Source organism: Misgurnus anguillicaudatus, chromosome 4 (genome assembly GCF_027580225.2).
Source record: "Misgurnus anguillicaudatus chromosome 4, ASM2758022v2, whole genome shotgun sequence".
Lineage (NCBI taxonomy): Eukaryota > Metazoa > Chordata > Actinopteri > Cypriniformes > Cobitidae > Misgurnus > Misgurnus anguillicaudatus.
In genome coordinates, this window is record NC_073340.2 from 7,966,615 (window position 1) to 7,992,908 (window position 26,294).

Genomic DNA, 26,294 nt, shown 5'->3' on the forward strand with positions numbered 1-26,294 from the left:
CTCCTCCAACTATGTCATATGAAGAAGTTGAACGCCTCACTAATGTGAGAGCCAGTACCTTCGCATACACCGATCAGGATTCTACACAAATTCTCTTCCCTCTTACTACTATGGAAATGCCGAATGACACCTGGGAGATGCAATATAATCTGCTGGAAAATCTCAGAAAGAAAGAAACAAGAGCACTGCTCCATGGTAGCGTACTTTCACAATACTGGCGCAACAAACGTATACCGAGAGGATTATGCATCATGAAGGAACCCACTTTGGGTCGTGATGATCCAGATTTCTGCAACAAGTGGTGCGATATACTTAACAAATGTTCCCTTGATCTGATGCTGCTTATCATTGTTCGTGAGGAGATTGCCGATCTCGAGACACAACTTAAGAGCAAGTTTTCTTCGGCACAGCTCAAAGAACTTTTGGATAAGTGTGAAGCGCAAATAAATACATATAAAACTGAAACACAGCGCATTAAAATGGACAAATACCGGAGAGATACGATGGATTATGGGAACAATACTGTGTATCCCTGGCTTCAAGGAAAACAAGGCCCTAGCAGAGTCATTCAAAGACAGCGTAGAGCACCCAGCACTGCCTCATCTGGGGATTTGTGCACCGACACCGACTCATACGTCACTACCAGTTTTTTACGCAATCGGCGCCCGCCTCCCATGGCAGCCCCAGTAACAGACCAACACACAGCCGCAAGACGCGGAGGGGGAAGAAGAAACATAAACACGCGAAGATAGTAAGTGACAGTACCAACGTCATTAACATCTCATCTAAACAGTTAAGTGAAGACCAACTTTCCGTGCTATCCAAGGGCCTCTCATTTGTTCCTGTAAAGGTAAATGACCCTTTCACTTTGAAAGTAGAAATGTTTAAGTTTTTTAGATCCATTCGCCTGAGGGCGTTTTATTTGAAAGGGACGGATAGACTGTATACTCAACAAGAGACGCTAACCCAGGAATGCACCCCTGTCGCAAAAAAGACTGTGTTTAAACAAAGAAGTACTTTTCTTCCTCCGGTTAACAATCCCTCACTAGAGACGTTTTGTCGATTGGTGGAACAAGACACATTTAGCCATGTGAGAAGAGAGGACTATTCAATTAGGCCCAACCTTTTAATTTATGAAAAAGAGGCTTTAAAACAGTTGATGCTGGACAATGATATTGTGATTAAACCTGCTGATAAGGGTGGATCTATTGTCATCCAGGACAAGTTGTCTTATGTTGCAGAGATAGAGAGACAACTTGGTGATGAAAATGCATACAAGTGTTTATCTGCTGATCCGACTATGAAATTTAGCAATGAGATAAAATCTAAATTAAAAAAAGCATTGAATGACGCAATTATTGATGACAAAGAGTATAAATATTTGTTACAGACTAACCCAGTAGGACCAGTCATTTATACCCTTCCAAAAATTCACAAAAGGCTAAATGATCCACCTGGCCGTCCTATTGTGTCTGGCAATCAATCTATAACAGAGCCTCTTTCACAATACATTGATTACCATATAAAGGATCTTGTGTATAAACTGCCATCTTTTTTGAAGGATACGACTGATTTTTTGAAAAAAATATCTAGTATAGAAGTGAATGTATCTGATATATTATGTACAATGGATGTGACAAGTTTGTATACGAACATTCCACACAAAGCGGGTTTAGCGTCTTTAAAGTACTATCTGCAGACCCATCATGTGGAACACACTGACTTTTTAATCTCATTGGCTAATGATGTCTTGACCAAAAACTATTTCATGTTTCAGGATAAATTTTATCTACAAACACAAGGAACTGCGATGGGTTCGCCAATGGCACCCAATTATGCCAATTTGTTTATGGGAAAATTTGAGCATGATTTTGTTTATTCCGATAATGAATTCAAAAAACATCTTAAGGTATGGTACAGATATATTGATGATGTGTTTTTTATATGGAAAGGAACGATGGAAGAGTTGGAAGCTTTTCATGATTTTGTCAACACTAGACTGCCATGGCTTTTTTGGATGTATGGGTTTAAAAATGTGATAATGTACTACACACTGAGATTTACAGAAAAGATACAGATCGGAACGCGTTTCTAGATTACAAGAGTTTCCACCCACCATCACTGAAACGCAGTTTACCGTATAGTCAGTTACTAAGGGTACGCCGTATTTGTGACAGTGAAGAGGCTTTTGAAAGACAGGCAGGAGAGCTATGTCAAAGGTTCGCAAATAGGGGATATGATAATACATTATTACGAGATTGCCTTGAGCGGGTACGCAACATCGAACGCACAAACATAATGACTGACAGAGCGCGGAAGCCACATACAGATACTCCAATTACGTTTGTGTCAACTTATGGACACATATCTCATTCATTAAAACATATCGTTCAACGACACTGGCACGTTTTAAGCAGTGACCCCACAATCGGTCATGCTTTCTAAGACCCTCGGCGATTTTGTTATAAAAGAGCATCTAATTTGAGAGATCGTTTGGTGCGATCGTATTTGCCTGCGCCGAGTCCGCTGCGTCTTTCTTTCAAAATCCCAGACGGCAATTTTAAGTGAGAACGGCCTTCTACAGAGGGAGGCGTGGTATATTTTTAATTTGAATACACGCACACCTAATGGCTTGAATGAAGAATTGTCATTGACTTGTTTCTTGTAAAAAAAATAGTTATTGGTTCATTTGATCTGAGTAACTTTGGTGTATTTCTGTTGTAGTTCTGTGTACAATGTGTTAGAAAACAAAAAATGATGATTGTATTAATTGTTTTAATTGAATGATTGAATGAATGGGATGACACTACATTATCATTGGTCGATTGTGTGGGTATATGGAAGGGTAGGAATATATGAATGAGTTTGGAATGTTCATTCACTTAAGCACACTGAGGAAGGCGCAAAGCCGAAACGCGTCTGTGCCAATAAAAAATACGTTTTATATGCAAAGTGCGGCCCTTTTCTTTGTTCTTTGAGATTATTTATGAGTTTGGTCAAGCACTCTTATAATATAAAATAAATTGAGTGAAGCCTGCTCCTACGGCACAATTGTTTGACATCCCACCAAACCATAATGATATCGCTGCAGGTCAGAAGCAAACTTTTTCCAATACCCTTTTTTGCGTGACAATCTCCGCTGTCGTGGCTGTCAGTTTGGTTCCCCTCGACGCAACTTCGGATTTCCTCACACGATGTACAGAGTAAAAACATTATTGAAATTGTAATATACATTTAGTTTAATTGCTAAACTACAAGTGAATTAAATTTCAAAGAATTTGAACGACGCGCACAACTTATAAAAGGATTTATTATTTTACAAGGTTGTCTGTTGACTGCTGTATATAAAACCCCTTCAATATAGGTGGAGTCGAGTCAGCAAAAATAAAAAAATTAATATAGTACCGGGCACCTCTTTTGGGCCACTTAAAGACTGGCTACCGCAGTCTCACTCGCTGTAAACAAGGGTTTTGTTTCAGATGCATTGAATGCGCTTGCCCGATTAAAAGCATTTTATGTGTAATTTAATCTATAGATTAAACTCGTTGCGTTTATATTTTGTGCGCATCTGTTTGCGCTTACATGATTTACTAATAATTGTATATTTTAATTGAACTGTCTTAATGGATTAAGCATACATATTTTTTCACGTTATTCCTTGAATATCCCAGGGGGCTAGATGTTTTGCCAACAGTTTGACAATTTGTTAAATGTGCACAAAATACATATGAAGGGTGATTAACAGTTGACTTCTGAAATTAAATAAAAATAACAAGATAAGAGTTTATCTTATAAGAGGTTATCTATGGAGAAATGAGTGCTTGCAGAATATGTCATCTTTTTTTGACTAATGCTTCATTCGAATCAGCATTACTTTTTTGTTTCTTCAACTTTAAAGATGAATATTCTCCTTTAGAGATGGGCATTTTAGAGATTTTCAGCAATAGCACATTATGTTCAAATTTTTGATTATTTATATGCATTTAATAATAGGCTACCGTAAGATCATAATGTACACACCGTAAAAATGATTCAGTGGCTTTGTAAATATCTCTAAAATAAATGATTAAAGTAACTTTATTTCAGTTAATGTGATTTTTTTTTGTTGGACAAACCAAAATAAATTACTAAAAATAGAACAGATATTTTGAGTAAAATGTACATATTTTATTTGATGTATACCCCTTAATAATATAAGTATTACATTTACAGATTATTTTAATCAATATATTTAAGAAGGTCAGAGTTATATATTTAAGTTTTTAAAACTGTAATAATTGCACATTTCAAATTAATATTATTTCTATTTAACATCAACTTGTGTAAAAATGTGTAAGTTTTACGCCTAACTTGAAGTATGATTTACTTATATTTTTACATTGATATTATTTGAGTAAATGTAGACAAAAAAATAAATGAATAATAAGTACAAATGTTAATTTAAAAAAATCCCACAGCCAACGGTTTTTAATCAGCAACAAAGAAACTGCGCCTTTTGCCGATGACAAACACCTCAGAAACTCCTCAAATTTATGAATATTTACACACACAATATGATTTTATTTCCTTACTACAAAAGTATAACATATTAGACAAATTCTCAGTGAAATTTATTTAACACCATTGCATACTTTTTATCGTGTTGCATACCATGTAAAGGGAAACATGATAATATAAAAAGTAGACTATGTACAGTAATGCAGAAAAGCGCATCACAACCATCTTAAAGCTATTAAAACGTTCAGATGCAAAAATGAACTAAATGTAAAATTAGATAAACTAGTTAATGATATTGCGTAAATGCTCTCTTCAAAGGTCTTCGCAAATTATTTTGTTATAAGACTCAGTTATCATACATCACGTCTCTTCTACTGTAAGTGCATGGAAAAAAATAAGACAAATGATGCGCTTTTGAGTCGGACTTTTATGAAGAATATGTGACTTTTATGTAACTGGCAAAAGAAAACTTCGCCTACGCAATGTACAGTAGCGGAGTGGCCATCGGGAGAGTCGGGACATTATCATCAAAAACTTTTATGACAAAAATTATATTTAAATGAAATATTCTTACAGTTAATAAAAGATGCACATATTATTCCATAGCCTATTACTCCCGTTTATGAGCACGATCATCTCTTGTCTCGCTCTGTTATGTTATAGCTGTTTGATAGCTGCGCATCTCCGTCTTTCAAACAGGTATCATTTTGTGAAGTTACTCATTTAGGAAAATTAGCCATGATTTAATGATTTTATTATTATTATTATTTTTTTTTTTGCAGATTACGATATGTATTACCCCAGTTTTACTACCAATACGAGACCGTTTTTTGTTTTTACCACGGAGGGCCGGTGGTATACGAAATTTCCCGGTAAATTTTTTGGTCCCACTCCGCCCCTGGCAATGTTTGCCAAAAAGCCTGCATTTGTATGACATCACAGTCTTTCGCCTAAACACTGATAATCCGTGTCATGTTACTTCAATATCATACAGTTTACGCTCAGCATGAAGTCGAGCGCACAAATTGCCGTCAGTATAGCCTACATGAAACACGACTGCCCTCTACAGGTTTTTTATTTCCAGCGTCCCCCACCGAACACCCATTCTGCAGAATGCCGCAGAATTTCGGAAGTGCTCGCGGCATTCTGCTCTCAGAGACGCGCATTTTTAAAGGGCACATCTGTATGAGGATCCGGCTTACTTCATACTCGTCATGGAGCGGCCTGATCCTTGCATGACCTTGAATGAGTTTATTAAACTTCAACGAGGTCTGCTGGAATCAACAGCACGCACCCTAATGCGTCAGGCAGTCATGGCTGTAAAACATTGCTTTAAGTATGAGATTTTTCATACTGACCTCCACGCTGGCAACTTCCTCGTGGATAAAAACAACATGCTGCTGAAGCTGATCGACTTTGGGTGCTGTGACCGATTAAGAGACACGGCCTATGCATATGAAGAGTATTTGGGTGAGTTGTTTTTCATACCATAGTGTAGTGAGGCAATCTGCTTGTAGTGACTTATTGATCATGTGACTCTATCACACAACAACTGTCTTGCTTACAGGGGCACCGGCTTATCGGCCACCTGAGGTCCGCAACAGGGACAGATACCACGCCATGTCAAGCAGTGTCTGGTCTCTGGGAACTCTGCTCTATTATATGGTTAATGGAAACTTGCCCTTTCCCAAATATGGGCCAGTAACTGAAGGCATGATAAACCACGAGAATGACTATTTAACAAAGCGTAAGTAAACGGCACAAACACAATAGGTCAGTTAAGTCTCTGATCAAATGCACAGTATCTGTGGAAGTCAGTCAGTAAACATTATTCGAGCATATGCAGGACTCAGTGCAAGGATTATCCCCCTGACAAATTGTTTCAATATTTTTACTTTCATTGCCAAAACAAACATCCTGTAATATACCAGCAGAAAGATGTGATTCATTACTACTTAGCAGTTAGTTAAACTGACCGGTCAATGCTCATGATAAAATATGGGCATATTATTAAAGAAACTCTATAAAGTCTCTGATCACATGAACTTAAGGTTACATAGTCTTTTAATTTAAAATGATGACAATAATGTTTCCACATGCCATAACAGTTTATATGAAGATCATTTTCTTTTCACTACTCACATATCTTAGAAACTTTACTTTAGTGATCAACATTATTGCTCTTGATTAACCAGATTTATCCTAAAACATGCACAGAGATTCAGGATCTGATTGAGAAGTGCCTGTCCATTGATCCAGCTAAACGACCAACTCTAGACCAGATGTTAGAACATCCCTGGTTTAAAATGGGTGAAGAAGGAGGGATGGTAGGCCATTTAGTCCAACATTACTATGAAATATGAGGTATTGCAGTGGTTCCCCTGTCTGTATTTGGTATAATAACACCTGCTAAATCTGCTTCTTCTAGTCAGCCGAATTCCGTCAGATCATGGATGAACTCAGGCAGAACACTGACAAACCCAGTTAGACCATCAAGAAAGCCAGTTTCCAATAAGGAAGTCAGTAAGACCATTTAGGAAGTCAGTAAGACCATTTAGAAAGTCAGACAGACAAATTATCATTGATGTGTAAATTCTAGAGCAGTGGTCTCCAATCTTTTTGTGAGCAAGGGCTACCACAATGGATAAAACATTGTGTTGGCCCTTCTGGGGGGCTACTTTTTGTTATATTTAAGACTGGCATCACATCAGGTGAGATTGAAGTGGACTGTGTAACTTTAACGCACAGTAATTGTGTGGATTTTTGGCACCTGCAAATGTGATAACCATTTAATGAAGGTCAATAAGGTTTTAAAGTAAAATTGGGTGAATTTAAAGCATTAAGGGCGGAGTCCACAATGTTTGAAAAACGGTTTGGAAAAGGAGACGGGCCGACTTATAGCCAATCAAATCAAATCAAATGCCGGGTTGCGTATGTGTGGGGCGGGTCTATCAACAGAAGGTCCAGATTCTATTGGGGTAGGGGCGTGTTTGTTTAGGTGATTTCAAATATCAACATTTGCTTTCAAACATCATGGACTACGCCTTTAAAGGGATAGTTCATCCAAAAATGAAAATTCTGTCATCATTTTCTCATCCTCATGTTGTTCTAAACCTGTATAGACGGTTTCAGCAGTAACAACATAAACACGCGGCTTTCGTGGTCATCACGTAACTAACGGTAAACTCTGCGAAGAATAAATAACAACAAAGTCCTTTTAAAGTAGTTTATTTATATAACAAACAAAATACACAACACGTAGATTACATAGGAACCCAAAACGTTTGTTATTTTCGACGAGGTATTTGTTTAAGAGTTCAGTTTCAGCAACTAGTCAGACCATTTAAGAAACAGAAATCGGAAGTAAAGTTCTGACCAGACGCTTATCGCGTCACCGCACGTGCAGTGTGTTTTTTTCTGATATTTTGAGAAATGATGGTAAGCACACAGCTCATTACAGTAACCATTGACTTCCATTGTAGGGAAAAAACAATCATGAGCCCCATTCACTTCCATAATAGGAGAAAAGAATACTGTAGAAGTGAATGGGGCTCATGAACGGTTTGGTTACACACATTTCTCAAAATATCTTCCTTCATGTTAATCAGAACAAAGACATTTATACATGTGTGTAACAAAATGAGAGTGAGAAAAAGATGGTAAACTATCCCTTTAAATGATTCTTAACTCGCCCTTTGCAGCAGTTTAGATTAAGATATCTGTGATATAATGCGCTGTCATGCTAAACTCATAGAGAGAGGATGAGAGAGAGCTTTGGAATGAACAATGAATCACTGTTTGTTTGTTTGTTTGTTTTTAGGGAAAAAACAGCAAAATCTGTTAAAAGACATTGGGGAAGAAGATAAAGAGCCCCTTTGTTCACTGCTTAGGGAGGAACAAAGTGGTACCTTTCATACCCTCCCCAGAGCTGAAACCGGGGAATCCGGGGAAGGCCAATGATGATCTGGACAAATCACAGATGAAGACCAGTTCCGGGATGAAGACTGATGATGATATTGCCCATCCCGTGGCACTAATCACCTACAAAGCTTTAAATGGCCTAGCACCCTCAAATCTTGGAGAACTACTATCAACCTGCATTAACGACGACAGTGGGGCCTCCAGCCTTAGTCAAACGGGTTGGCACATATGGTCGGGTCGCGATTTTGTCGCTTTCGTGTATCTTGCGAATAGTATGCCATACAAACCCGTTTGCCACTGAACCTGCATTAACGACGACAGTGGGGCCTCCAGCCTTAGTCAAACGGGTTGGCACGTATGGTCGGGTCACGATTTTGGCGCTTTCGTGTGTCTTTTGAATATGCCATACAGACCCGTTTGCCACTGAACCAGCAGTCACGACCACAGTGGGGCCTCCAGCCTTAGTCAAACGGGTTGGCACATATGGTCGGGTCGCGATTTTGGCGCTTTCGTGTATCTTGCGAATAGTATGCCTTACAGACCCGTTTGCCACTGAAGCGGCCTTCACGACGACAGTGGGGCCTACTGCATTATTTTAACGGGTTCGAAGATATGGTGGTGTCTCGATTTTGGCGCTTTCGTGTGTCTTGTGAATATGCCATACAGACCCGTTTGCCACTGAACCTGCATTAACGACGACAGTGGGGCCTCCAGCCTTAGTCAAACTGGTTGGCACATATGGTCGGGTTGCGATTTTGGCGCTTTCGTGTGTCTTGTGAATACTATGCCATAAAGACCCGTTTGCCACTGAACCTGCATTAACGACGACAGAGGGGCCTCCAGCCTTAGTCAAACGGGTTGGCACGTATGGTCGGGTTGCGATTTTGGCGCTTTTGTGTATCTTGCGAATATGCCATACAGACCCGTTTGCCACTGAACCTGCATTAACGACGACAGTGGGGCCTCCAGCCTTAGTCAAACGGGTTGGCACGTATGGTCGGGTTGCGATTTTGGCGCTTTCGTGTGTCTTGTGAATACTATGCCATAAAGACCCGTTTGCCACTGAACCTGCATTAACGACGACAGAGGGGCCTCCAGCCTTAGTCAAACGGGTTGGCATGTATGGTCGGGTTGCGATTTTGGCGCTTTCGTGTATCTTGCGAATATGCCATACAGACCCGTTTGCCACTGAACCTGCATTAACGACGACAGTGGGGCCTCCAGCCTTAGTCAAACGGGTTGGCACTTATGGTCGGGTTGCGATTTTGGCGCTTTCGTGTATCTTGCGAATATGCCATACAGACCCGTTTGCCACTGAACCTGCATTAACGACGACAGTGGGGCCTCCAGCCTTAGTCAAACGGGTTGGCACGTATGGTCGGGTTGCGATTTTGGCGCTTTCGTGTATCTTGCGAATAGTATGCCATACAGACCCGTTTGCCACTGAACCTGCATTAACAACGACAGTGGGGCCTCCAGCCTTAGTCAAACGGGTTGGCACGTATGGTCGGGTCGTGATTTTGGCGCTTTCGTGTATCTTGCGAATAGTATGCCATACAGACCCGTTTGCCACTAAACCTGCATTAACGACGACAGTGGGGCCTCCAGCCTTAGTCAAACGGGTTGGCACGTATGGTCGGGTTGGGATTTTGCCGCTTTCGTGTGTCTTGTGAATACTATGCCATAATGACCCGTTTGCCACTGAACCTGCATTAACGACGACAGTGGGGCTTCAAGCCTTAGTCAAAGGGGTCGACAGGTTTCATTATCTCTTAAAGATTGGAAGGTGACCCTTAGTTACCATATATACCTTCGCATTGGGCCCCTAATTTGCTAAATCCTCGTCTGTTGATAACATAATTATGCCGCAATAGTTATCCTGTCTGGAACTAAGCTGATTTAAACCACAACACTGTGTGACACTTGCATTACTGTACATGTGAACGGCCCCTACGCTAAAATGATTTTGTTTTTCCCTCCCTGTCTCGTCCTCGACCCCGAGGACAGTGAGACAAACAGACCCAGTTCCGGTAAATGTGAAAGTCTGCACACCTCTGATCTACTGGCCGTCCTTCAACGTGATGCCCAGCTGATGCCGGACCAACGATCACCGGCAGAACCCGCTTAATCTCCACTTAATCTCCTTATCCGTTTATATGTCTGTATATATATATATATATATATATATATATATATATATATATATATATATCTCCCAAGGGTTTATTCCTCCTAGGACTTTTTTTATTTCCCCGGCTAAAAAGCCTGGGTTTTTTTCTCCTAGGGTTTTTTTTAAAGGGGGGGTTTAATGGTATTTCAAGCATTCTGACTTATTAACACAGTTATAGAGTTGTTTCCTCATGCTAAACGTAGGCAAAGTGTCAAAACCGCAGTTGGGCATGTTTCAGAGTATTTCTGTGCCGAATGCACTTCGCCAGGGTTCGTACAAGTTTCGGCTAGTTTTTTTCGATTACAGTTCGAACTGACGTTTCAGGGGTTTTCGAAACGTATCACTTCTTTATATGGGCTTCCGGCGGAAAACTTCCCCCGGAAAACCCCGCCCAGCCGTCAGTCAGCGGGAGACGCTAGAGCTTGCTAACAGCTTATCACGCCACTCAGCTTTGTTTAATTTCAAAAGTCAACAATGGCACAACAAGAAGTGTGTTTTTGGATGTAAGGAGAAGACATTCAGCCTTATGGAAACAATGGATATAGTTTATTATCCGGATTAGCAGCGGAGTTTTCCATGTGTGTTTGATGCTGTGGATTTTCAGAACCGGGTCATGACGAGTTAAAGCGCTATATAAATAAAATTGAATTGAATTGAAAGGCAGACAGTGATCTGCCGAATACTACAAAGACTGATGATGTCTCAGACGCCCCTCAGCATTACACTGGCACTTATTCCATCGGTAATGGACTTAAGGCTACCGATGACCAAGCCTTAACCAAGCTGGGGGCAGAGAAACGTCTGACCAATTTCATCTTGAACTCTGATGCCAGTTCAGCCGAGCCTCAGATGACTGCCATTTATTTGGTCAGCGATGGACTAAAGGTTGATGAAACAGGTGAGTCTACTGTCATTGTTTTCTTTCCTGTGGTTGGAGTTCATTTAATCAATCACAGATTCTAACAGTCAAAGTTTTTGTGTTTTTCATGATTTGTGCTTTTTGATTATAATATTAATACAGATGAGGTGCTTGGGGTGAGTGGCTTTACCAGCAGGATGTGCCAAAAAGCCATGAATCTGATGACCAACAGGTAACAAACTTAAATTATCATTGATGTGTAAATTCTAGAGCAGGAGTCTCCAACCTCTTTGTGAGCAAGGGCTACCACAATGGACATAGTGTTAGCCTTTCTGGAGGGCTACTTTTTGATATAGTCTACTCAAAACTTTTTTGTTTATTTTATTTGACTTGTTGATATGTTTTAGTATTGTTTAAAATATTAACATGCGTAAACCAAGACAAGCTAATATAAAAATATCCACCATGTTGGAGCTCTAGAAGTAGTTGCGCAATTATGTCTCATACTGTTTCAGATTAAAACACGCTTGGCGAACAGAATAATAAAAAAAGGGTCATTATATCTTTATCTGGAGCGACAGTTTATGTGCCGTACCCTTCGCTAAGGGCCCTTCAAGGGTGTATGAAAAATGGCCAGATTTTAGATTCTCAAAGCTTGAAAGTTATGTGTAGAATGTCAGGTGAAAAAATAAACTGATATTGTAAGTTATCAAAACAAGTTTGTGAAAAGAACATTTGATGTTATATTATTTATTTATGCATTAATGTGTTATAAATATATATATTTAGTTTATTAAGTGGTTATCGCTGTAAGATTGATAGAAATTTGTAGATATAATATCTATTTGATCTTAATTTCATCAGAAGGCTAACAACAATTCAGATGATGCCAAATTTAAGACTGGCACCATTCCCAAGACAAAGAGTTTCATTAATCCATATGAACCCAAGGAGAAGACGGACCCCAACCCTGCCAATCCCAAGCCAAAGAAGCCAACCTCTTCTACAAGCGGTGAGTCTACTGTCATTGTTCTCTTTCCTGTGGTTGGAGTTCATTTAAATCAATCACAGATTCTAGCGGTCAAAGTTTTTGTGTTTTTCATGATCTGTGCTTTCTGATTATAATATTAATACAGATAAGGTGCCCGGGGCGATTGGCTTTACCAGCAGGATGTACCAAGAAAGAGAAGAAACAGGTAACAAACTCAACATTGTGCTCTTTACATAAAGATTTATGTTTACTCAGAACATATGTTAAAAGAGTTAACTGATTGTAGATTCTCAAAGCTTGAAAGTTATGTGCATAGTGTCAGCTGAGAAATAAACTAATATTTTTCATGTTTCTTTCTGTATTTGCAGGTCACCATCAACCAAGTTTCAAAATAAACGTGTAATCTTTGCATTATTATTGTACTATTGGATACATCTCAGGGTTTCCTGCATAAAATTTGTTAGTTAAGGTGGTAGGGTTGGGCAAGTGGGCGGGCCAGAGGGCGTGACAATCAAATAGGCGGGGCATATGCGTCATGATGAGAATTAATTTTTTTTTATTTAAAACACTCAAATAAAACTCAATTTCGAAGAAACTATGACAGAAAATGAACACATACTAGATTATTAATGAATTAAATGTTTTAAACAGATACCTCTAATAGGAATAGCTGCGTAATGAATTGAAACTAAAGGGTTAATCAACACAAACTAAAGCAGATGTTGTAGAACGTCAGGCGAACAATGATAGATGGCGCAAAAATGGTAAAAACTGATTATTTCCTACTATTAATAACATTATCTTAAAGGTGTGTAACTACTGTAGCATGTAAATATTTGCGCATAAATAAAGTGAGCAAGATTATTATATTATATATTAAGATTATATCTAATCAACAGGCACGTGAAACCCAGCTAGCAGGTTGCTCAAACAACAAAATCACCAGCTAACTTACTTTAAATTTGCAAGAACTATAGACTAATACAATAACAGGCTTAAATAAACCCAAAACATAAGTCCTCTTACAGTTCTCATGGACACGCGTTTTATCAACTGGCTATCCTCCAGACATGACGGACCACGTCTTTATCTCATTTCGGCCGCGTGGCACGCGTTCACGCTCGTGGTGTGAAGCGCGTCCGCGCTATTCTCCGAGATGTTTTATCAACTGGCTAGTTATCCTCCAGACAGTGACGGTCCGGACCACATCTTTCTCATTTCGGCCGTGTGGCACGCGTCCCCGCTTGCGTGTACGCGCTATTCTCTGAGATATTCTCTTATTTTTTATGGACAACCTAGTTAAGGCGGTAGGGTTTCCAAGCTTAGGCGGGCCGCCTGAACTGAAATGTGCTGCGGGAAACCTTGCATCTATACTGATGCTATTTAACTCAGTCACTGACTGTAGTGCATGACTGTAGCTTTCAGCCAGGAGAAGATGTCATCAGGTGGAGTCCAACTTTCGACCCTGAATCACAACACCCTCCAGTTGGCGGGTCTGCAGTGGTGGCCAGTCACTGCCCATCTCCTCCTGGCCCCCAGCTCACCTCCTCCCTCCTACTCCAGAGCCAGCACAATGCTCTTTCTGCTGCCTCACCCAACCAACGGACAGCTGCCTTCCTCTCTCTTCCTGCTATACCCAGAGCTGTGAGCGTCTTCCACACACACCGTGCCGTCAAACCCCTACACCCGACGTCGACCGGGAATAGCCAGGTCTGCCGACCTTTGGCTCATAGGCCTCCTCGCACCCGTCTTCCCATGGGAGCATCAGTTCAATCATAATTATCTTCCTTGCCTCTTCAGAACATAAGACCATTGTAGCTCCCTGGTTTAATAAATACTGACTCTTCAACTGATGATCCTCAAGCTTTATTCAAATGTTCATCATAAATGCCGTGAGATTACTGAAGATCACCGTAAGAGCTTAGACAAAGGGAAAATCAAACAAACACTTGAATAAGTAAACCTTGAAATAAACATACATCAAAACCAAAACTACAAACACAGCAATAACTTAAACATACCCAAATAACAAGCGAATACTTATATCACAATGAAAGATAAATTAAAACATTAACAACAGGTAGCAAGTTACAATACCTTGTTCTCCACTTAAACCAGGAACTAAGCCTTTGTAAACCGTAAACCTTCGAGGCCACAACCGTTTGCATCTGGGTCTCGTTTCACTCTGAATTGATTAGCACATACTCGTGCTATATGCGGTCATGACCATACATTTCAAAATAAAAGCCTTCCTTTACCATGACAAAAATACAAGTAAATAATGCATCAAAAACATAAATTATACACATAAAAAACTCAAATTCTTTACAACCATGTCTGGCCTCAGCGGTGTTTGCACAACCTGGGGGAAGACTAGTCTCCTTCCAAGGTCCACCCTCATCTCACAGGATTGTGCTGCTTGCAAGAGCCTCTTTTTACTCGTCTTGGGGTATGGTGGTTTCTCCCCTTCCCTGATGAACTGAATGGATCTCGCTGGCCTTGTACTGGGCTGGTGCTTTTTCTGCCTCTCCCGCTCCAAGATGCCAGCCAGTGCACTAAGAACCTTGTCATGATGCCACCTGTATCTTCCTTGGCTAAGAGCTGTCTTGCATCCTGCCAGTATGTGCGCCATTGTTCCCCTCCCTCTGCATAACCTACACAATGGGTCCTCCCTCATTCCCCATCTGTTGAGGTTTGTTGGGGATGGAAGAGTGTCGTTCACTAAACAGAGCAGGAAAGAAATGCGAAAGGGCTCCAGTCTCTAGATCTCAGGCCACATGATCTTCCGCTTCGACAGGTCCCACTTTGTCCAGGCACCTTGCGCTCCAAGCTCGACAGCCCTAGACCTGCCCCTTCTTCCTCCAGGTGTCGGACCTCGGCTTGGATCATGTCCCTCCTCTGCCTTGGGTCTGCTTTTCCCCACTGCTGGAAGTGGTTGGATCCGAGTCCATGTCTCCCTACGCATGGGTTCCCGATGATGTCCTTCAGCTTCAATGCACTTTCAGCTTGCGCCACTGATGTTTCATTTCCACACACTTAATTGGGTTTTCCTCAAGTGATGGATTTGTCTGCCCCTGTACGCGCAACTGGAACTTGCTGGTCACTTTCCCACTTCTGATCACCATGCTTCTTGATTTCCTTGGCTTGAACTTCATCCGGGCCCATGTTGCCACGTCATCAAGAACCTTCAGGATCCATCTTGCTTGCACATGGGTTAAAGTTGTTATAGTAAGGTCATCCATAAAGCCTCTTATTAGAGGTTGGCTGGTGCCAGACTCCATTAGTGGCCCTCTGGATTCCTTTCCTGCAGCTGTTATGAGCAGGTTCATTCCCATGACAAACAGGATGGGGAGATTTTGCAGCCTGTCACAATTCCTTTTTCAAGGTCCTGCCACCGAGTTGTGAAGTGGGCAGTTTTGTATGTTATCAAAACAAGTTTCTGAAAAAAATTAATTTATGTAATCTTTTATTTATTTAAATATAGTGCTTATTGCTGTAATTAGAAATTTGTAGACATATATGATATGTATTTTATCTTAATTTTATCAGAAGGCTGACAATAATCCAGGCGATGCCAAATTAAAGACTGGCACCATTCCCAAGGCAAAGGCTGGCACCGGTGTTGGCAATCCAGTTCAAAAAACTATTGTTATTCCATGTAGTATCATAGTGAAGACCTGCGGTTTCCAAGAAGACGGCTCGTTTTCATCCACCTGATACCAAGGTGAAGGCAGACCCCAAACCTGCCATCCCTAAGAAGATGCCTGTTTTTTATCAGCGTGATACCAAGGTGAAGGCAGTAACCAAACCTGCCATTCCCAAGAAGACAGCTGTAGGTAATCCACATGATACAGAGGTGAAAGCAGATAGCGAGTAGGTCGATCCGGCACACTACTGTTATGATTACTCTAAATTGGTGGATCTTAATGATGTGTTGATGCCCTCTAATGAATATTATTATATTAATAAATAAAATAGAAATATTATTAAATAAAACACCTTTATTATATTTACATTACTTTGTCTCCTGCTTGCTGTTTTTCCCTTCATCTTTGTATCTGACTCATGGTTGATTTGAAGTATTACCTCACTACAAAGTTAATATTAGAGTATAGATTTAGTCGTTTCCATCATTTCCTGATGGGGAGAGACATCTAATGACATCTGGACTCTAATTGGATCTATAAGATAGTTAGGATATGACTGTAATATGCTGCGATATTAAAGAGAAAGCAGACAGACACACTCATTGCAGGGTTACTTAGTTTACAGCTAACTTCCGGGTGTGCGTGGAAACCCCATACATAAACAAGTGGGCGTGGCTTAACGTGCCCATCACTCAGCACATCTATTACATTCCTTCACCTTAAGAATTAAACATCTTTTGTGGGACAAAATCCCTCCTGCAGTGTGTGCAAACCTCTGTAACTGCAAACAAAGCCTTCTGTACCAAATATTAACATTGATTTTCTCAGGTGTTCAAATACTTATTGTCTTCACTGTATATAAATATGCAAATAGTCCCATCCTCCACTCTTTCGCACCACCTCAGACAATCCAGCCAAATCAAATGGCAAAAAGTGAAAAATTTATTTTCTGGGATGCACATTGACAAACAATTAACACTTAAAGAATAAAACAAATTATTGTAGAAACTTTGGTCTATGCAATAAGGATGCAGCATTTAAAAAAAAAAGGTTTTACTTAGTTGGTCAAGGCAATGAGGCCATTTGTATAAGACATACATTAACAAATGTTTTATCATTTCAAAAAAACATCGATACATTTAATCTCAAAATTCAATTAATGAAACACACACACAGACACACGTATAACAATAAAATAAAAGACATATACATAAAAGCATTTGGTAAAAAAATGTAGAAAAGTTGTTTTGTGGGAGGAATGTTATGCTTCTCTTGTATTTCTGTCAGATTTGGCAACTAGTAATCGGGGTCTGTCTCCTGATGTCTGAATGAGCTCCCTGCCACTGCAAACACACAAACAAAATACATTACAGTGATTTTATTGACACAGAAAATATAACAAAAATGCTTTATAAATGACTAAGAGTTACAATAATACTTATTAACAAATTGTCAAATCCTAATGCATCACTTGTGCTTTCCTGGTAGAGCATTACACACTGTCAGAAATTAAGGTAAAAAACTGTAACTGGCTCAATCTATAGTCATTTTACTCACGTTTGGTAGTCCACCCCAACCAGACTGAGTCCATTCACTGCTAGAATACGATCCCCTGGTCTCAGCCGCTGGGACAAAGCAGCAGGAGATTCCGGCATTACGGATTTGATGTATATTCCATTGACTTTAAATGGTGTTTCCTGTTTAAATAAAGATTACTGTATAATATTTATATAATATTATGACATGCCCACCAAAAATACAATACTAAACAACGAGACAGTAAGAATTTGTTACATATTCATTACCACATATTGTCACTTTTAGTGTTTGATTTCCATAAGCAGTTTTTTGGATGCAAACTTTTAGACATAATATCCTAAAATGGCCAAGTATTTATTGATTCCAATTTATTTTGCTATTAGTCAATAACACAAAACATCTGAAAGTGTATTTTAAAAATATTGCATATAGAGGGATGATGCAAACATTGCCTACTGATCCACTGACCTGTCCATCTACCAATGCCAGACCCAAACCACATGATCCTCTCTGCAACTCCAGCACAAACACATCTTCCTCATCACCCTCACCTTCAAAAACATATTATACACACCAAACACGTGTCACCATTTTAGCATCTTGACCTCATTATGGTTTTTTACATTCGGTGTATTTAAAAAACAAGGAAGACAAAATCCTGCTACCTTCTTGTTTGATATCAGTAAGGTATTTGGAGGTCTGATGGTGTGATATCGTCTCCTGCTGGTCTGTTTCAGGATCCATCAGCTCAAGGTTTTGCAGTGGGTTTGGTGGTGTAAGTAAAAATGGGGCCGAGCGCTCCACACTGCTGGGATGCAACCCTTTCATCTGTAACTGGAGATTTTGAAGCTTCTTTGTTAAAATAGTTTCACAAGAGCTCAAATCATTTGTTCCAGCCCAAGGAAAAACTTTCTCCGTGTGCCCAAGTTCAAGATGAGCTGTTGGATGAGCTTCCAGTTTAGTAAGTTTGGCTTCTGTTGGTACAGCGGAGACGAACTGTAAAAACACAGAAATAGGCAAATTTATTATTATTCTGTCATTTACCATAAAGTTTTTGGCTGTGTACAAAATAGCCCCCTTTACTCTCATTCACTACTCCCTAGTACATTACTTCACGAATGTTGTGCACTTAAAGTAGTGAATTTGGACACTGAAGGGATGTTTACAGGACTCCAAGTAATAAAATGGCATCTTTTGGCTGTTCATATACATTTTGGGGCTTTCAAAGTGCATGTTTTTTAAAACTAAACCATTATCATCTCCATATAAACTACAAAAAGGTGCATTTGTGAAAATGGTGACTTCATGCGTATTACGTGTTCAAACATCGCCAACTACAGGCCTGGTATGGGTAATACAACATGCTCATTTTTGTTGATCCATGTGAACAGGACTGTTTTGAAAGTTAGCCATGAATTTTTTTCTTCAAGACTGATCATAATTGTTTTAAGTGTGTTACATAGAAAGGTGGATTTGTCTAATTTAAATCCAAATAATAAGACTGATTAGCCCTAACTAATTGCTAGTTAGTCAGAATCATTCTTAAGACGCAGTCTTAACGTCACGGCCATGTTTATGCAACCGGCCACTGGTTTCAGCTAAGCCTTGTCTGTGAAATCAGGCCTATATGTTTTTGGTCTTTTTCAAGGGCGCATGATGCAAAGCTCATAAAAACATATATTGAGCCCATCATGTGTGTGGCTCGTCCTATCAAAATATGAGTTTGGCGCGTCATGTGAACCTATGCGCATTAGGGGTGTCCTCGACTAAGGATTTACATATTCGAATCAGAATTGTCGAATCTTTCCATAGTCGAATCATATCTATGTGTGTGCATGGGTTGGGAGGGGGCCAGACAAGGTACAAATTGGTAACTTTTATTTTCTTTCACAAGCAGCACACATAAACAACTTTCTGTTAAAGTGACCAAAACTGTCTTTCAAGTGATGAACGAAGACAAAACTGACGATGCATTTATGTCACACCCCGGGGCGGACCCAAATAGACTAAAGGGTCACACCCCTCTTAACCCTTCCACCTCGAGGGGTTTCCCAAGACCACCCCAATGACCAGACAGAGGAGTATACTATAATTAAAACAAACTTTATTAAATATTTAAAAAGGGAAAAGGGGGAAGGGAAAAAGGGAAATTAAAAAACTAATATGGCTCTTCTTTGCCTCCAGGGCCACTTGGGGAAAAGACTGGGGACCAGGGCTCTGGCCCAGCAATCCGTGGCGCGCTCCGTTTCTCCTGGAGGCAGAATCAAACACAGTCAGACCAGGGTAAGTACTCCTTTGCTACTCACAGTACTGGGGGATCCTCGTTCCCACACAGAGCTTCACTGATGCAGGTAGGTAGTTGCCATAAGCACAGCACAGGTTTATCCCACAGGTTGCGTTACTCACAGTGCCGGGGGATCCTCGTTCCCACACAGAGCTTCACTGGTGCAGGTAGGTAGTTGCTATAAGCACAGCACAGGTTTATTTCACAGGTTGCATTACTCACAGTGCCGGGGGATCCTCGTTCCCACACAAAGCTTCACTGGTGCAGGTAGGTAGTTGCTATAAGCACAGAACAGGGTTACTTCACAGGTTGCGTTACTCACAGTGCCGGGGGATCCTCGTTCCCACACAAAGCTTCACTGGTGCAGGTAGGTAGTTACTATAAGCACAGAACAGATTTATTTCACAGGTTGCGTTACTCACAGTGCCGGGGGATCCTCGTTCCCACACAAAGCTTCACTGGTTTCAGGTAGGTAGTTGCTATAAGCACAGAACAGGTTTATTTCACAGGTTGCGTTACTCACAGTGCCGGGGGATCCTCGTTCCCACACAAAGCTTCACTGGTACAGGTAGGTAGTTGCTATAAGCACAGAACAGATTTATTTCACAGGTTGCGTTACTCACAGTGCCGGGGGATCCTCGTTCCCACACAAAGCTTCACTGGTTTCAGGTAGGTAGTTGCTATAAGCACAGAACAGGTTTATTTCACAGGTTGCGTTACTCACAGTGCCGGGGGATCCTCGTTCCCACACAGAGCTTCACTGGTTCAGGTAGGTAGTTGCTATATACAGTGGATTTCGCTACAGTGTCAGTGTACCGTATTCCTTCGCCCCTCCAGTTTGGCTGTCAGGGCGTCGTAGGGACTAGTGGGTCCGATGACCGGAGCCGAACGCTTCCCAAACTCCCCCTCCTTCTTCCACGACCGGGGTCACGAGCTGGGGCGAACTTTCGTCGGGGCTCCGTTCACCACAAGCTTCTGTTGAAGAGGTCAGTACACACACCGTTACGACCCACAATCCGCACGGTACACACTTGATACTACTCACTGTGTTTTACCACTGTCTGTTCTGTGTACAAACGAAGCTCTCGTTGTCACACCCTGGGCACCGGGCTTGGTTTTCTCTCTCTCTGTAGGACTCAGGCCACAACGGATGTCGTCATCTCGTGACTCGTCGGAGGCTCGGCAGTTTGAACGCTACAAGCACAGCATACACACAGCAAGTAAAGCGTAAACACCATCAATCAGTGAAACTCACCCACAGCACTCTTATACAATTTCACGTGAATTTTAGATCGTCCTTGCCACCTGACTACGACGACCTTGAGAGGATGGTTGGGCAACAACTGGATCACAAATGAGGGAGAGATGTGTGATATTCACAGGCCCGGCGTGTTGGTTATCACTCCCCTGGCTCACCTGTACTTCCTTTTTTTCCCACAGGGCCACTGGCTTACTGGTGAACGGTGCTTCGTCCGTGCTTCCGGTCAACCCGCGGCTCACCCACGCTTTCCTCTCCAGTGGGGCCAGGGACCTCAAGAAACACAAAAAGCACACACCAGGACAACTCTTCATACAAGTTATGTACAGATAAGTACCACAGCGGTTACTCACGCTTTGTTGCCAATAACCTCTGTTCACTGCGCTCTTGATGGCTCTGTGTCCACTCTTTCTCACTGAGACTCCACAATATTCCTTCGTCAGCTGATTGTCTCTTCCTCTCTTCCCCAGGAGAGCGATCCGACCAGCGTGGTCCATCTGCAAAGCAGCAACACAGCGTACACAAAGTATACCACCAGCACCCCGTTTGAAGTCTTCAAAGGTGTTTTTATACACTGACTCTTCTCCTTGTCAGCCTATTAGCAACCGCTGTGTAAATTATCCCCACCTGCGCGCAATCAGGCTTAATTTTGACTTTGGGGAAACCCCGGAAATGAAATGTGGAAGACGGGTTCTGCCCGTCGTCGGTTCAACCAAGGATGTGGAAGACGGGTTCCGCCCGTCGTTGGTTCAAAACATCACCTGTGACATCCTCCCCCGCCGAAATGGTTCTAGTCCCTAGAACCGCTTCCTGTGACCCACTCTCCATACTGGATGGGCGGCCGCCCCCGGGTTTCCCGCTGGGGGCGCTGTGGTAGGGGCTCTGGGGCTCCTTCAGCAGGTAAGTTGTCCGGCTCTCCTGGAGCCTCTGGGGCTACGTCGTTCACTGGACCCACTACGACAGGTAAGTTCTCAGGCTCCCTTGGGGCCACTCGGGCCGGCCCCTCCGCCGGGCCTCTTGGAAAGATGACCCACCCTTCATACCAGGGGGTAGCAGTCTCCGGCTCCTTAGGAGCCACCTCTGTGGCTAGTGGGGGATAGTTTAGACAAGGGCGGATCATGTTCCGGTGAACCACCCGATCCGGTCCAGGCTTCCCTTCTGGCCGGATCGTGTATACCGGCTGCCCCGGTCTCTGCTGCCGTTGCACAATGTACAGCCTCGCCTCCCACCGATCACTCAGCTTGCCTCCACCTAGTCGCCGATTGTCCCGGACTAGTACCCTTTCTCCAGGGAGCAGGGGAGCATCCCGCGCCGTCCTATCATACAACCTCTTGTTCTTCTCCCCGGCTGCCTGGATCCTCTTATTGACCTGTTCGTAGGCAAAGTGGAGACGGTGGTGGTGTCGTCCCACCCACTCGGTCACGTTCCCTTCTCTCTCACCTCCCGATGTTCCCAATAGGAGATCTGTGGGCAAGCGAATGTGTCTCCCAAACATTAAGTACGTGGGGGCATACCCCGTTGTACTGTGTACGCTGTTATTATAGGCTTGTAGCAAGTTAGGTAAAGCACTCACCCAATCATCCTGGCGTCTCTGGTCCAGAGTTCCCAGCAGGTTCAACAGGGTCTGGTTGAAGCGCTCACATCCTCCGTTTCCTTGGGGGTGGTACGAGGTCGTATGGGTCTTTATACACCCGTACAGCTGGCATAGTTCTCGGATTATACGGGACTCGAAATTTGGGCCCTGATCCTAGTGCAGGAACTCAGGGCACCCAAATGGCTGAAAGACCGCCCGCCATAGCGCCGTGGCCGTGGTACTTGCCGTCTGGTCGAGAGTGGGAATAGCCCAGGCGTACTTGGTAAACAAGTCAGTCACGACTAAGATGTTCTGGTAACGGTCCTTGGGACGACTCGGGGTCAGATAGTCCATCGCCACAATGTGGAGGGGGGCCTTTGCGTGAATCGGGACCATCGGTGCTCGAGGTTCCTGCCGGGATTTAAACAGAGTGCATCGGGGACATGCTTGAATGAACGTACTCACAGAAATCTCCATCCCTGGCCAATAGAAGTGTCGGCGTAGCAACGACACGGTGCGCTCCTGCCCCTGATGTCCCATCTGGTCGTGGTATGCCTCCAGCAGTGCCCGAACTTGGCTGGCCGGTACCACAATCTGGCTAACCTCCTCATCGGTCCCTGGGTCCCGAATGTTCCTACACAACACACCTTCTCTCAATGTCAATCTCTCCCACTGTCCCAGTATTTTTCGACCCACCTCTGTCTGGGCTTGTCTCTCGGCGGGGGTCGTTCGCCGAGCCTGCCTAAGCCACTCGCCCAGATTCCGCAGCTCCTGATCCTCCTGCTGCCTAGCCTTCCAACGCTGGGGGTCCCATCCCCAACTTACGGGCGCTGCCTCCTGTTGGCTCCCAGGCGCCTCCACTACTCCAATCATCAGTCCTTCTTCTGCTTGTTCTCCTTCGAGTGGGGCCGGGCCCCTCGAGTCTTCCCTTGCTGGCAACCGGGAAAGGGCATCGGCATTGGTGTGCTCCCGCCCCGGACGGTACTGCAGCTGGTAGTCGTAGTTTGCCAGCTGTGCCACCCATCGCTGTTCCACTGCTCCCAACCGGGCCGTCTGCAAATGTACCAGAGGGTTATTATCAGTGACCACGGTTACCTTGGCTCCCCAGAGGTAATCCTTGAATTTCTCACTCAAGGCCCATTTTAGCGCCAGCAGTTCAAGCTTGAAGGAACTGTAATTGGCATCATTTCTTTCAGCAGGGTGGAGACTCCGACTAGCGTAGGCGATCACCCGTTCCACTCCATCCTGTTTCTGTGCGAGCACCGCTCCCAGGCCCAGGTTGCTGGCATCTGTATAAAGTAAGAATGGTTGGGAGAAGTCAGCATATGCCAAAATCGGGGCTTGTAATAATTCTTGCTTCAGAACCCTAAAGGCCGTCTCACACTCTGTGGTCCACTCCACCGTAGGGGATCCTCGCCCTCGTGGTCGCCCGGTCCCGACCAGTAACTGGTTCAAGGGTTTGGCAATCTTTGAAAACCCCTTGATAAATCACCGGTAGTACCCTACAAAGCCTAGGAACGATCTCACTTGCCTTACCGTCCTAGGGGCCTCCCAGTCCCGAACTGCAGATACCTTCCCGGGGTCAACGGCCACGCCAGCCGCACTCACCACGTGTCCCAAGAACTGCACCTTACGGCGCAGCAGGTGGCACTTTTCTGGTTGTAATTTCAGCCCGTACCTCTCCATCTCTCGAAACACCTTTTCCAGGTGTTGCAGGTGAGTCTCGAAGTCTGGGGAATACACAATCACATCATCAAGGTATACTAGTACAGATTCCATCAACTGACCTCCCAAGCATCGTTGCATCAGTCTCTGGAAGGTGGCGGGAGCGTTGCAAAGACCGAAGGGCATCCGGTCCCACTCAAAAAGACCAAATGGCGTGGTAAAGGCGGTCTTCTCTCGGTCCCGTTCCTCAACCGGTACCTGCCAGTACCCGCTGGCCAAATCCAAGGTGGAATACCATGCAGACTTGGTCAGGCTTGTCAGCGAGTCCTCAATACGAGGCAGGGGGAACGCATCTTTCTTGGTCAGTTGGTTCAGCTTCCTATAGTCCACACAGAACCTCCATGCCCCCGTCTTTTTCTGGACCAGTACTATAGGTGCCGCCCATGGGCTGCTGCTTTCCCGCACAATCCCCTGCTCCAGCATACCTTGTAGGAGAGTTCTCACTTCTGTGTATAAGGTGGGGGGTATCGGCCGATACCGCTCCCGACTCGGTGCAGCTTCTCCCGTAGGGATACTGTGTCGTATTACCGTCGTACAACCATAGTCTTCATCATGGGTAGAAAACACGTGTTGACATCTCTCCAGTAACTTCCGCAGCTCTTCTGCCTGTTCCTGTTCCAGGTCCTCTCCTCGTAAGGAGTCCCCTGTCAAATGGGCCGGTACCTTTTTCTCCCTCGTCCTAGACGCTCCTTCTGCTTGCGTTAGTGCTACCTCAACAACTGCAGGGTGCACTCGCCGGAAACTCACATCTTCCTTATCCCGCACCTGATGTCCCTCGACCGACGTCACCGTCACCAGCCGCTGGTGCTTGTGTAAGTGTACTGGGTAGGGGTTTTCGTTACAGACCTTTACCGGCACTCGGCCTCGTCGCACCACCGTCAGTCCTCGGGCCATCCTCACCTGTGTGCAGTCTTCGTGAGGTTCAACCAACACCCAGCTCTCAGAGCCTCGACGCTGTTGTGGCACCCTGGCCCACACTATGGCTTCACTTTCTGCTGGTACTGACAATGCAAATCGACATGCTACTCGACCAACCTCTTCTCGGCCATCTTGGTTCTTAGCCAGCTGCACTCGCCTGCAGTCGGCCACTACTCGTTCCCAGCCTGGCCGCTCGGCCCTCGGTATTGTCTGAACGGGCCTAGCCCGAAATAGCTCCTCCCAACACTCCGAGAGAACATTCATACCCAGGAGGGCTCGATGACGGCCGAGGCAGTGGTCCTGTACGATGATGACCCCCTTCTGCGGAACTCGTACTCCATACAATTCGAAGTCGGTAAGTCGATAGCCGATGTAGGGGATCTCTAAGCCGTTCGCCCCCTTCAGGGTAAGCCAGGGCGCTTCAGCCTTGTGTGCGGGGTAGGCCCCAAATAGCTCATGGGACAAGCTCTCGGAGAATAAGGTGACCTGGGAACCAGTGTCAACGAGACAGCGCACCGTGGTGCCACATACCTGGGCCTCCACTGTTGGGCTAAGCCCAATCATCCCATCCTTGGGTTCCATTCTTCTATGGGGGTCACTTTGGGGGGCGCCGACCACATGACCCACTGTGGCCGGTCGTCTTAAAAACCCCCCTCGGAGGCTCTTCGTGGTCCGCACTGCCTACTCACATGCCCTGCGGTCCCACACCGATTGCAAATGGGCCTCCCTTGCTCGTCCCACTCGAACCTGGGCCGACTCGTCTGCCAGGGCCGCCTCATCCCATCTCGGCCCCGATCAGAGCGCGTCCGTTCTCGGGGGGCGGGCCCTTCTTCTCTCCTTCCCGGCCCTAGGCGCAGTTCCCCTACCAGGGCCTTAGTTAGCTCGGCCATCTGATCTCGCACGTCTTTTAGG

At 43.7% G+C, this 26,294-nt stretch overlaps 1 protein-coding gene and 1 long non-coding RNA gene across 3 annotated transcripts in view; one reads left to right on the top strand and one right to left on the bottom strand.

The window, feature by feature from the left end:
• The first annotated feature begins 11,727 nt into the window (after nucleotides 1-11,727).
• Nucleotides 11,728-12,847, top strand: LOC129420550 (uncharacterized). Its single transcript, XR_008636875.2, has 3 exons — nucleotides 11,728-12,459; nucleotides 12,584-12,643; nucleotides 12,807-12,847. It is a non-coding gene; the product is annotated as an uncharacterized lncRNA (long non-coding RNA).
• Nucleotides 12,848-17,121: 4,274 nt separating this feature from the next.
• LOC129420546 (disks large homolog 2-like) overlaps nucleotides 17,122-26,294 on the bottom strand; it is a 28,223-nt gene continuing 19,050 nt past the window's right edge. Inside the window, exons 1-5 of one of the 2 annotated variants that reach the window (XM_073866612.1) lie at nucleotides 21,520-21,688; nucleotides 18,290-18,620; nucleotides 18,093-18,175; nucleotides 17,643-17,782; nucleotides 17,122-17,428 (exon numbers count right to left, since the gene is read on the bottom strand). In XM_073866612.1, coding sequence (XP_073722713.1) covers nucleotides 17,347-17,428; nucleotides 17,643-17,782; nucleotides 18,093-18,175; nucleotides 18,290-18,620; nucleotides 21,520-21,663 — 780 coding nt within the window. In that variant the 5' untranslated portion in view covers nucleotides 21,664-21,688 and the 3' untranslated portion in view covers nucleotides 17,122-17,346. Of the gene's footprint in view, nucleotides 17,429-17,642; nucleotides 17,783-18,092; nucleotides 18,176-18,289; nucleotides 18,621-21,519; nucleotides 21,689-26,294 lie in introns of those variants that run through there. The other variant, XM_073866613.1, reaches the window with a different exon arrangement.